At 40.7% G+C, this 13,043-nt stretch overlaps 1 protein-coding gene across 1 annotated transcript; it reads left to right on the top strand.

The window, feature by feature from the left end:
* Positions 1 to 4,037: 4,037 nt before the first annotated feature.
* Positions 4,038 to 11,386, top strand: LOC139661980 (crystal protein; the record flags this gene model as incomplete). Its single annotated transcript, XM_071540573.1, has 7 exons — positions 4,038 to 4,529; positions 5,520 to 5,721; positions 7,026 to 7,159; positions 8,225 to 8,352; positions 9,030 to 9,148; positions 10,347 to 10,487; positions 11,214 to 11,386. Coding segments are annotated over exons 1-7 (1,389 nt in total), but the record flags the coding sequence as incomplete, so codon positions are not given.
* Positions 11,387 to 13,043: the final 1,657 nt, after the last annotated feature.

The raw sequence follows: 13,043 nt of genomic DNA, 5'->3' as shown, positions 1-13,043 counted from the left end.
AGGACTCGAGGGCGGTGAAGCGGTAGTGGCTGTGGGTGGTGTTGTCCACGCCGAGGGTGCTGTAGGAGCCCAGTTCAGGGTGGTAGAGGGTCACAGAGTGGGCGGAGCTGGGGCCCGGGCCCGGGGCGGCCGGACGGTTCTCCATCCAGGACACCAGCAGCATGGACGGACTCCTGGACTCCAGCTGGACAGGGAGACGCAGCGTGTGGCCTGGGAGGAGGAGGAGGAGGAGGAGGAGGAGGAGGAGTGGAGCTTTAATTCAACAAACACTTCTCAGAGGCAGAAATAATCTCATTGGTTGAGTAAAATTAGATGAATGTCCAAGATAGGAGTGTAATAAGGAGTCCCTATTCCCTAACCTTATAAAAATAATCTGTGAATGTGGATCTCTGAAATTAATAGCTGTATACCCCTAGAGAAAATAATTTACTGGTTGAGGAATAAGAGTAAAACATTTTACAAGATATGGCAACCCTTTGTGGATTATATGGAAAACCTTCCATCGCACCAGATTGATTGTGCCTCTGTATAGTCTTCCTGTATTGAGGATGTGCTTGACCATATGATTCTTGAGGTGAGATGCCCTGTGTCTCTCAATGTTTTGTTTAGTTACATTAGTTTGTTGTTATTGTAGACCGTGTCTATTTGATTTTAACTTTGATTTGTTTATTGTTTGCTGTCTTGTTGACTTTGTACTGTCATTTGTTGGTTATATGCTGTTTGTTATTGTGTTTGGCTTTGAAAAAGCAAAATAAAATATAAAAAAAAAAATATCTGTATTTATATAACACTTGCCAAAACACAGTTACAAAGCAAAGATATAAAAATACATAAGAATCAGCAGTAAAAACAAGGCAAAAAATAGAAATGCAAAAGTCATACAAGCAAGGTAAAAAACAATAAAAGGTCATACATAAAAGTGAGTCTTTAAAAACAAGTTTTAATAAGTGATTGAAACCTTAACCTCACTATTACGTCATACCTAAACTTAACGCTTATCCTTACCTAAACCTCTAATCTTAAACCTAAACCCGAGTCCTAACCCTAATTAGCCCTTTAAAGAAGTGAAGACAGAGACAGTATTATGACCTAAATCTGCAGATCTAACGCTTACATATAAGTACAAGAACACACACATATACATAATCTCACCAATAGCAAGGATTACGTTTTCATCCTGGTGGAAGAACAATGTGCCGTTTTCACATGCAAACACCTCAGAGGGACTCAACAGCCGCAGCGTCTCCTGGATGAAGAGAGGGGGAGAAACAGAAGGAAGAGGGATGGAGGTAGAGTGAAGGGAAGGGGAGGGGAGATACACAGCTAGACAGCTTGTTGAGAAAAATAAAACATTTCTGACCATCCATCAGTGTTAAAAGTACAGTTGAGCAGTACCTGAGTGGAACGGGATGGATGCTCTTTGGGTTTCTGCAGGCCTCTGATTTCAATGGAGTTTGTACCTTCAAGTGAGAGATGATTTGCATGTCCATTCGCAATATTGTGTATGGCTACATTTAAGAACCACTGATGGGCACAAATATCAAATATATAGAGATCAGCTACTTACTTGGGGTGATTGAGAAAGTCCATTTCAGGACAGAGCCTCCATACTGAAGGGTTAGTTTGTTTTCCACAGTTGGAGACACAGTCAAGGAGGTAAATTTACCCTGTTTCCTAATGGATTTCAGCCCAGTGCCGTTGAGCCATATATTCCCATCTGACCTAAAAGAACGGAGAGCATAGCCCCGGTACGTCCTGTTCTCTCGAATGAAGAGTCATGCCAAATTTCATTCAAAAATCTGGCAGTTTAATGTTGCATTGCTTATCGGAATAAGGCACATACCCGGTGCTACAAGACTTCATACCTTTTACAAATCGTTAGGAACCACTCTTCAATTCGGCATACACCCGATACACAAGGCAGCACTCATTTCAGTAAAATGTCAACTTTTAGATGTTGTTGCTCAATGTCTGCTTCCGCGAAAATGCAGCATTGTGGCCGGTAGCGAGCAGTGTGAACAGGTTCTAAAAGTTGACATTTTGTTGAAATACAGTGCTGCTTGGTGGGTCCTTTATATGCCGAACTTACCAGAAGGCCCTAATAACTCGTAAAAGGTCTTAAGTTATGTTCTACCATGTATGTAACTTTGCTGATGAGCAACGCAACATTAAACTGCCCGGTTTGTGAATGGAGTTTGGCGTCAAGATGTCTTGTGTACCTCTCAAGAGCATCGTCCTTTGTAATCCAGCATATGGAGAAGGAAAATGCGTCGCAACTTCCTAGAAATTCAACAGGAAAACATTTTATCTCTCCCAAATTAACAGGATTATTGTAGGTCAGCCTACATGATGGATGCAGTTTTACTCACCTAGAGATATGGTGCAGGGAACCAGTATGAAAAAGATGAACGAAAACGCAAAGTAATTCCTGAAAACATTAAATCATGTTGAAATCGGGTGAAATAGCCTTTAAGCACGATAGTGAATTAACTGCAAATAAATTAAGCACTTAGCCTTACATTTTCTTTTTGATTTCAGCAATGGAAAGCATGGTTGTGTTTACTAAAACCACGGACCGGCTGGAACTGACAGACTCATTATGAGTGACAGGTGTGCGCTGCGGACCGGTGGCTCGCGCTGGGGCGTCAGACGGATTCAATTAGGCTTTAAGAGAACCTGAGGATAGGTGAAGTGAAGGGGATGGGAAGTGTAGAATGGTCTATATTTTTGCTGACATAGTAACACCATGCCTAGAGATTACCAACAGGCAGATGCGACCGACCATTAAGGGGCAGACTGGAGATTTATACAAACATTATAGAGGTAAAAAATAGTCTTGACAAGCATATTGAAAGTAGCCTATGTCACAATATACTCTTCAAGACTGAGGATGGGTCATACTAGCTTGAATTCTTCTCTATTAAGTTGCTAAATGTGATACTAAACTGTGCTTGGATTTTGGTTTTGGCAGCTAGAAGAGAACTTTTGGATAATATAATAAACGCAAATTAAGTTTAGGGCCCTGAAGTAGCCTAAATTTAAGGCACATTTTAGGACAGAGGAGGATAGACAAAGAGACTCTAAAGACTTTATTCTTATCTCTTAAAATGTCAGGCCTTATCACAGTTTTTCTCTATTGATTTAGGCTATATTTCTCCAAACTAATGTCCATGCTTTCAAAACAGTCAACAGCAATTTTGCACAACAGCTCAACTCCATTGCATGATGAATTAAGTGCTGCTTTCTTTTCAGATAAAACTGAAATCAAAACTGCACATATTGATTAGATCGTATATGTATCCTTATCCATGGAATACTAATGGTAAAACACTTCCACAAGCCTTTTCCATAATCTGATTTTATGACATTTTTGTCCATAATTTGTTGATGAAATGCTTTCATTTACAGCAGGCAAAACGCCAGTTTCACATATTTTTTGAAATACTGTAATATGTGATATTTCACAGTTTCACATATAAATTTTTGTCAGTTTTAGTTGCATCACATGTGACATTTTTACATGTTTGTGTAATACAGTGCAGAGCAGTATTGACGAAGATGATAAATCACAACTTGCTTCAAAATAAACCACAAACAAGTTTACTGGTACAAGCAACGACTTTATTATTAATCATCCCACTTGGCAGCAGGCCTGTGCACATTCACACTGCTGCACCGCCCACACGTGGAAACCGTGCGTGTGACTCGGGGAAGTTTGTGATTCCATTAAGCAAAGGAACGACGACTTGTCCTGCATTAGCGGGCCGGCATCACAGAGGCCGGGGCCGGCTGTCATGAGTCTGGGCTACTGGACGGGTCTCAGCCCACAGGCCGCAGACAGAGAGGCTTTTGTCTGATGAATCTCAGCACCCAACTGGCCAAATTAGAGTCACAAGTACGCACAGTCTGTGGCTGAAGCTTTCGGCTTCAGGCTCGGGGGGGGGAGCAGGTTTTCTATCTCAGCCGGGACACAATTCAAGTCGAAGCATGAACTGAGCGGCGGGGTCTGGGGAAAGAGAAGTGTTTTCTGTCTCAATATGGAGAGCTGGCACTGTTTTCTGCTGCTGTGCTCACTGAGTTTAGCGCCGGCCTCTGGGGAGGCGACGAAAAATGATGATGACATCGACCTTGTCAGCTTCCTGAGAAGTATCTCCCCCGGGCTGCTGGTGAGAGACGAGCCCTTCATCATCAACAGAGACTTTGAGGTAAAGTCCCTCCAGCAGCAGGGGCACCCAGGGGTGCTCTCTGCCGCCAGGGGAACCAAGGACCAGCCGGTCAGTCAGGGTGCGGATGGGATCCCGGACCCCGGTCCTGTGGTGCTAACCAAGGATGGCGTGATCAAGGGGATTACTGTGGATAAGGCCCATATCTTCTATGGGATCCCGTACGCGGACCCGCCTGTCGGGGCGTACCGCTGGAAGCCCCCCCGACCCGTGAGCCCGTGGCCCGGGGTTCATGACGCCTCCTTCCCCCGGGCGGCGTGCATGCAGGGCTGCAGCGGGCCGATTTCAGACGAATGCCCCAGAATGGTAAGGAAGGATATATGTTACAATGTTGCAACTTTTCAATTATCTCCCATTTTATCATCTACGTTGCATTTTTGCATTGGGAGGTATTTGGCACGTCACACAGGTCAACTTGCAATAAGTGCAACAGTACAATAAGCTTCACTTCCTACATCACCAACATTAAAGGAGACCGATAGTACGGAGGTCATGTGTCCTGGAAATACAGCAGATTCCAGTTATGTAAACATTTCTCAGAGGCAGAGCTGCTCTGGAGGCAGAAATCTCATTGGTTGAGTTAAACCTCAGTGGGCGGAGCCAAAGAAACTGGGTTTCGTAGTGTTAGCTAAGTTAGCTAATTGGCAAACTTGAATGGCAAAGATGGAATTCAGGTCAAAATATAAATAAAAAATATAAATGGCAATGACTTTTTTTTCATTCCTTCATGAACACAGCATTCGTGATCTTGGAAGGTCAGCAGCTAGCTAACTAGCTTACCTAGATAGCTATAGGCTAGTATGGCTAGTTTGAACTTGAAGGTCAGCTAGCTAACTAGCTAACATAGATAAATTGCATTTTTTTCAGCTAGTAGCAGAGTGCTAGACTTAATATTAGCTTCCTCCTCTCTTACCTTTTTCACTGAGCTTCAGTCTAATGTTACTTAGCCATAAAAACTATGATTGCCACAGAGCGTTAACTCAACCAATGAGATTATTTCTGCCTCCGAGAATTGTTTGTATGATTAAAACTACAATCTGCAAAGACAGATCTGTAACAAAATGTTCCTGTGACCCTGATTGCACATGTGAGTGAAGGCAGAGCGATATGAGAAATAAGAGCGAAGAAGAACTAGAGATGTGATTCATGAGGAAGAGGGGAACGTTGCCCTGATGTAGGTTTGTCATCTCTGAACTAAACACTGAAACTGAATGAACTGTTGATTTTGGATGAATGAAAACTGAATGAAAATGTTGATTCTTTTGGTCTTATGTGTGCTCTCACCGTCCCCTACAGGTGAGTGAGGACTGTCTGTACCTGAACATCTTCGTGCCTCTGGATGTGAACCTCAGCTCCCCGCTGAAGAGGCCGCTGCCCGTCATGGTCTGGATCCACGGCGGGGATTTCATCGCCGGCTCCGCCTCCAAGCCGCTGTACGACGGGCGCTTCATCAGTAACTTCACACACACTGTCGTCATAAACATGGAGTACCGGCTGGGTAAGAAAGTTTGGTAATATATTACTTTACAGTGGCCCTATACCCGTGTAATAACAATGTATTAACCCATGGAAAAGGATTGTAATTACACACTAGTACTACTTTACAATGGCCTTATTCCAAAAGCAATTAACCTGTGTATTAGCCAATAAAAAAGTATAAGTAAGTAAGTATAAGTACATAGTAATGTTAACGTTACAATTACAGTGCATTAATCTGTATATTGACTCTTAGAGTACTCTAATTTCACAGTAATATTACTTTACAATGACTTTATTCCAGTCTATTAACTTGTGTATTTACCTTTTGAAAACACTATTCTAGCTAAGTACACAATACTTTGGTAAAAAATCTCCCTAATACTTAATGCACTTATAAGGGTGTAACAACAGTGGACCCAAACAGTATAAAGTGTCCAAATATAACATACAAAAATAAGTGCTTACAAAAAGAGTTCCAGTTCTCATTAATAATAAACTTAAATTATTTAACATTTTGGTCAACGAGAACTGCCCAAATGTTTATCACAACTTCAACATGCTGGGATAATTCAGGAAAGAGAACAGTACGGCAACACTTAGTCCAATTTATTTTTTGGTGGCAAATAATGTATCATCTCACTGCATATATTATACATGATCACTTTAGCATTAGATTAGATACAATATGACATAATTTCAGCAAAGAAGTCGGGAAATGGAAATGTTCGAATAAGAAAATGGGCTGTAGAGACATGTAGAGTTTTGCGGGTGGTTGAGTTTAAGTGAGAAAAGAATTCAAGAATTTAGAAAATTGTGGTCATTGAATGCATTTAGTATAAAATCAATGAAAAAATCATTCAGTTTGGTCTGCATAGAGTCCTGCTGCGCTAACTGTGTGAAGAGTTTTGAACAAGTGAACTCAGTATTGAAAAAACTGTAACACACTAGAATTTAGTCATTGTGTATTCATCTTTTTAAGCGGTGTGTGCAGGAGTACAGGAAGGATGAGCTGTTGCATTAGAGTTGGCTTGGTAAAGGCAACAAGCAGGGATCTCATGGAAGTCATTAGTCAATTAGTTAATACGGTGGTGTGTGTATTGTAGAGTGTGTGTGTGTGTGTGTGTGTGAGTGAAAGAGAGACAGGGGGATAATGTGAGCATTTCATTATTTTAAATGACTGACTCTGCTGGTAATTACTTTCCTCCAAGACTGAAAGCAGGGCCAGTGATACGTGAGCGGTAATTTGCAGCTCGGGGGGGGAAATGACTGTCCTGCCGTGTCCGTTACGCCTCGCCGATCATGTGAATCAATTTATGGTTTCAGGTGCGTTCGGGTTCCTCGTGTCGGGCAAAAAACCCCAAACCTCAGCCACGGGGAATTATGGGATCCTGGACCAGCAGGCGGCGCTGCTCTGGGTCCAACGCAACATCGCAATGTTTGGAGGTGACCCCAGCAAGGCAAGCGTGCGCGCACACACACACACACACACACACACACCTAGGCTCATTAGCTCCACCGTTACACAGTCCCAGGCCCCTTTTGAAGTGCTGTATTGAATTAACTTCAAAGAGAAATCTCAACATGGTTACTGTGCCATTTGCTCAGCGTGTTTCTTGACTGACCTTGACATTTTCCACACAGGAGCGACTCCACTTTTTCACTATGATAACAAAACCTGCAGGTACATTATGGCTTTTATACAGCAGTTATACCAACACACATGCACTGTCTGCAAACTTTTCTTCACAGAAGCCTGCATACGTAAGAATAAAAAAAACGGGATTAAATTGGAAAGATTACTCACTAGCTCCCTGGTTCACACAAGCATTGATTGATTGATTGAATTTATTATAGGGCCGGGCGATAATTCAATATCATCGTTTATCGTCTTTCAGTGGAATCATATCGTGATGATATGAAGATATTTTGATATCGTGACACACGTTTCTGCTGTCTGAATTGATGATGACAAGCACATTTTTACTTAAAAACTGATAAAATGAGGTATGGTAGGAATATTATTTGAAAATTTCAGTTTTGTTTGACATCACACCTAACATCACCATTCGGTTCAATGAGATGAACATTAATGTGATTATTTAACGTGATTTTGCATACATGAACCATATCATGATATATATTGATATCGAGAAAAATCCTTATGATTATCATGATATTGAATTCAACCATATCGCCCAGCCCTAATTTATTATGTGTAAAAAAAAAAATAATCAAGCATGTTAAAGGACTTGGCATGTTACACAGAACCCAGAGGATGGCACATATGTTACAAAAACCACTTATTTCCAATGTGGTCCTCGATGGAAATAACACATAGCAGACTATTAACTATACAGCAACGTTGCCATAGCAACCAACCTCTTTGGTTTCCTTTGGCTGGTAAACAGCTGACTGACCTGACCTCACCGCAGGGGATTTCTGGGTATCGAAGTTCAGTTTTCAGACAGTAACCTTTAACACCAAGCCCCCCCCCCCCCCGTGTGTGTGTGATTTCCCATCAGGTGACAATATTTGGGGAGAGTGCGGGCGCCCAGTCAGTGAGTCTCCACCTGATGATCCAGAGCAGCAAGCCTCTGTTCAGGCAGGCCGTCTTCCAGAGCCTGCCCTTCTCCATCCCGCTCAAGACCAGGTGAGGAACCAGCTTGTGTCTTGAGCTGGTTTACACATAAACCAGGAATCTACTAAACATTAGGGACACTCGCTCTTTTTCATGAAGTCCACTGATGAGGTGAATCCAGGTAAAAGCCATCGTCCCCTTATTGATTTCCATTATCAGATCTATACCGATCACAAAGGAGGAGATGGAGGTAAAGAGAAGCAGACGAGTTACAGGAGGATTTTTAAACTTTTCAGACAATTCAGATGTGGATTGTGGGAAACGGGCTGCAACTCAACATCAGGAAGATATAACTAATAATTTGTACATTCAGTGTATTTTTGTGTCTTTTTCCCTACAATACTTTAACTAATGAACATAAGATAATTTTTCTAAAGTGGGTATATAGTGTTTTGTAATGAAACACCTCAATTTCTTACTTAAATTAAGATGTGACTTTCACAAGCATGGACATGGATTAGAAATGAATCGTTCTTTTCTTAATTCCTGAAAATCTGACTTTATTTTTTTGCGATAGAATAACAGCTATATCCGTTTCCTTCAGCTTTTACTGTAGTCAAACCTTATTATATGATATTATATGCTTAAAGATGAGATGAAGCTGAAGTGTGACTCTCTCTCTCTCTCTCTCTCTCTCTCTCTCTCTCTCTCTCTCTCTCTCTCTCTCTCTCTCTCTCTCTCTCTCTCAGGCACGACGCCCTGAAGCTGGGGAAGGACTTCTCCAAACAGGCCAACTGCTCTGTGAGCGACATTGTCTGCCTGCTGTCCCTCTCTCCCCAGGCCGTCCTGGCCGCCCAGATGAAATCAAGTAGGACATCAAGCACCGGCCGACACAAGCTGAACACAGAGCCGCACTGTGGGCCGCTCACACACTTACATAAGACGGCAATATACAGAACATCATGAAAAACACTATTGTTATCCTGAGCCGGAGCAGATTTGAAGACAAAATCATTGAAACTGAATAATATGGGACTTTTAGAGGGGCAATAAGTGTGGATTTTACTGCATAAAATGACCATAATGTATCTGAAAGGGTTGTTGATCAATACCTATGACTCAAACTATTACAATTACTGATCAATACCAATAAACAACAATGGAGGACAAGACATTTCAGCTAAAAAGCTTTATTCTCAAGCCAATTAACCAAATAACAAAGCAGGATTATTATTCCAGTATTTAGCCTGGTGATATATTAGCTCTTCTCTAGATGTTTCTATTGTGAAAATGTGACTTGATTATTTGTATCAAGGAGAACAGTTCTATCAGGGTTGTTGTAGTTCCTACTGGTCGCCAATAGAAGTCAGTAAAGGCCATAGATTACTAAATGCCCCTTTAAACTGCACACATTCAAGGCTAAATTGTGGCTTACTTGCACTTTCTCCTTCCTCTTTTGTACATTTCTATCTTTTGATCTCTTTACCTCTCTATCTATCTATCTATCTATCTATCTCTATTTATCTCTTTCTCTCTCTCTCTCTCTCTATCTATCTATCTATCTATCTATCTATCTATCTCTCTCTCTCTATCTATCTATCTATCTGTCTCTCTATCTATCTATCTATCTATCTCTTTCTCTCTCTCTCTATCTCTCTATCTATCTATCTATCTCTCTCTCTCTCTCTCTCTCTATATATATATATATATATATATATATATATCTATCTATCTCTCTCTCTATATATATATCTATCTATCTATCTATCTATCTATCTATCTATCTATCTATCTATCTATCTATTTATCTCTTTCTCTCTCTCTCTATCTCTCTATCTCTCTATCTATCTATCTATCTCTCTCTCTCTATCTATCTATCTCTTTCTCTCTCTCTCTCTATCTATCTATCTATCTATCTATCTATCTATCTATCTATCTATCTATCTCTCTCTCTCTCTCTCTCTCTCTCTCTCTCTCTCTCTCTCTCTCTCTCTCTCTCTCTCTCTCTCTCTCTCTCTATCTATCTATCTATCTATCTATCTATCTATCTATCTATCTGATCTCAGGTTCCAAGATCGTGAACCCGTTCAGGTTCCTGGAGGTTTTTGAGACTTGGGGTCCGTACATCGATGGGGAGCTGATCAAGGAGCAGGCGGTCACCGCCTTCCAGAAGGGCCACTGGCAGAAGGAGAAACCGGTGCTGCTCGGTAATAAGACAGTAGGGACGGGATATGGACTTCAGGATTCGACACGAGCACGATGCGATATAAGAAATAAAGGTTCAATGACGACAAAGTCTGACTGTGCAGAATTCTGTTTATTTCTGAGACACAAATCTTTCTAGCGATGCCATTGGCCCGCTAGAATGTAAACAACAATTTTAAAATGTCGTTACAAAGTGACAATAATATAATTTCGGTGGAGAGCTTGTGAGATTAAAATGGTCAAGCGTCTCATTTGTGATTACTACAGCAGAATAAAATGGAGCTGATGTCACCATTCATTTTTCTGACCCACGATACTGTACGTATTGTCACATTTTTGTATTGCGATATATTGAATTTAGATTATATCGTCCCATCCCTATAAGAGACAGTGTTTTCTGTAAGTTTCTACTGTGTCAAAAAGAGACCTAGTTCCTAAATTTCTACTTTTTAAATTCCCTATGTTCTACTTTTATTACTTTACTTTTTTTTTTTTTTTTAAAGATTACTTTTTGGGCATTTTCGCCTTTGTTAGACAGTCATAAGTAGAGAGAGACTAAAAAAGATTGGGAGAGAGAGGAGGAATGACATGTGACAAACGTTCTGGGCCGGATTCGAACCTAGAACGACACGCTTAGGTTCACCAGTAAACCTGATTCTGACTTTTTTGAATTTTTCTCACAGCATAGAAGTCCGTTCCGATCCTGTTCTCTGTTTTCTGTCCTCCAGGTACGACCTCAGAGGAAGGGGTGATCTTTGTGTACGGCGTGTTCACCAAACCGGTGTCGGCGGTGGAGTGCACCGTCTACACCACGGCCATCTTCAAGCAGCACGCCCTGCGCGTCCTGCACAAGTACCTGCCGCTCTACAAGGACGCCGACCGCCGGGACATGCTGGCTCAGGTAAGAAGACCTGGGGCCGGATTCACCGATGTGTTCTTAAGATAGATCTTAAGAAATGACACAAGAGGAGAATTTAGGAAGTTCTTAAGAAGGCTCTTGAGTGCAATTTCTCAATATTTTCTTAGTAACAGTCTCATTTCTTACGAATATCTTTAATTTTCTTACGTAAGAACTTCTCAAAATAGGGCCTGAATTAATTCTGGTTAATAAACTTTAGGCTTACTGCTATTGAGGCTAGGAGACAAGGCTAGGAGGCTAGGAGACAAGGCTAGGAGGCAACCCAAAGTGCTTCCATCTACAAAACAATTGGGTAAAAACCTGTGTATAGGGCAAGTACAACTGATGAAGTATATGAAAAGATTTAAACATTGGTTGCTGTCAGTAACTGTAAAATTTGCTAATTTATTTTCAACAGACATGAGACAGAGGCCTACCTGGCCCTACACCAAATAAAGCTTTACAATAAATGTTCATCTTAATGTTAGGTGTAGGGGAACCTATGGAGACTTTGAACTACAACCTACTTGTCTAAAATGTGTTTAAATATATGATATTAGAGGCTTACCTTTTCACTGTAGGAGTTTTAAGACAGGTGAAGGGCCGTCTTAAAGTTAAGAAAAAAATCGAGAACAAATTTGAGAACTTTCATTTCAAGAATACCATTTATTCCTAAGTTTTTTCTTAGGAAGAAACATAAGAAGAAAGTTAAGAAAATATATAAGAACTGTTTTTGAGAATAGCATTTTTTCCTATTTTTTTCTTAAGACTAAAGTTAAGAAAAAAATGTCACTTGAGAAGATTTTTTTGTGAATCTTGTGTGAAGAGGGTTTTGTGAATCCAGCTGCTGGCACCCAACTCAGATTTTCAGTTTAGATATTTAGATGACGCCTTTATCCAGAGCCACTTACAGTGAGTGTTCAAGTCATACAAACACTCAAACAAAATCAATTAGAACTGTGTCTTCATTAAACATCTTTAATCAAAAATATGCAGAAATAGAGGAAAATCTGAATTTCTATAATACTAATACTTTATAAACAGAAAAAGTAGCTAATGCGGTTTGCTTTTGTAGAGTAGATTAGATACTCACTAGAGAAAAGGGGTTTTCTTCTGATTTATTAAAGCTTGTTCATTATTTCTGATTTCTTATCAGAATCACTGATTTCTGATTTCCATCTCCCCTCCAAACCACAACGTATTTTATTTTGTTCACGTCTTGTCACCAGTGAAGTCGATTTGTAAGAACAAACGATACCAGAAAATGTCAGACATGAACTAAAAACAGGGTTAATGAAAAGTAAAACAGCCAAACGCAGCAGAAATAAAACGACAAAAAAGACGACACTGCTGTACGTACTTGAGTTTTCCAAAGCCTGAGTAGCCTGGATAGTGAAGATCAACAACTCACATTAGAGTACAATTTGCCTTTATTTGCTCTGCTGCAGGAAACAGTCTAATTTAAGCACAGAGACAATATGTGGAGTTCATGGAAATGACATTTACAGTTCGCAGAAGGCTTGTTTGCTTCATCTAATTTGATCAGATTCACAGAAATTCTCCACAGATACACTTTGTGTTGCGTTTCACGTTTGATGTGGCTTCATCTTCTCATCCTCAGCTATCTGATGCCGTGTCAGTTCCCCGAAAATTATGTGTT

Source organism: Centroberyx affinis, unplaced genomic scaffold (genome assembly GCF_046629955.1).
Source record: "Centroberyx affinis isolate AG114_WGS23_722 - 3 ecotype Tasmania unplaced genomic scaffold, CSIRO-AGI_Caff_v1 ptg003688l_1, whole genome shotgun sequence".
NCBI lineage: Eukaryota > Metazoa > Chordata > Actinopteri > Beryciformes > Berycidae > Centroberyx > Centroberyx affinis.
This window is presented reverse-complemented; position numbering and strand designations above follow the sequence as displayed.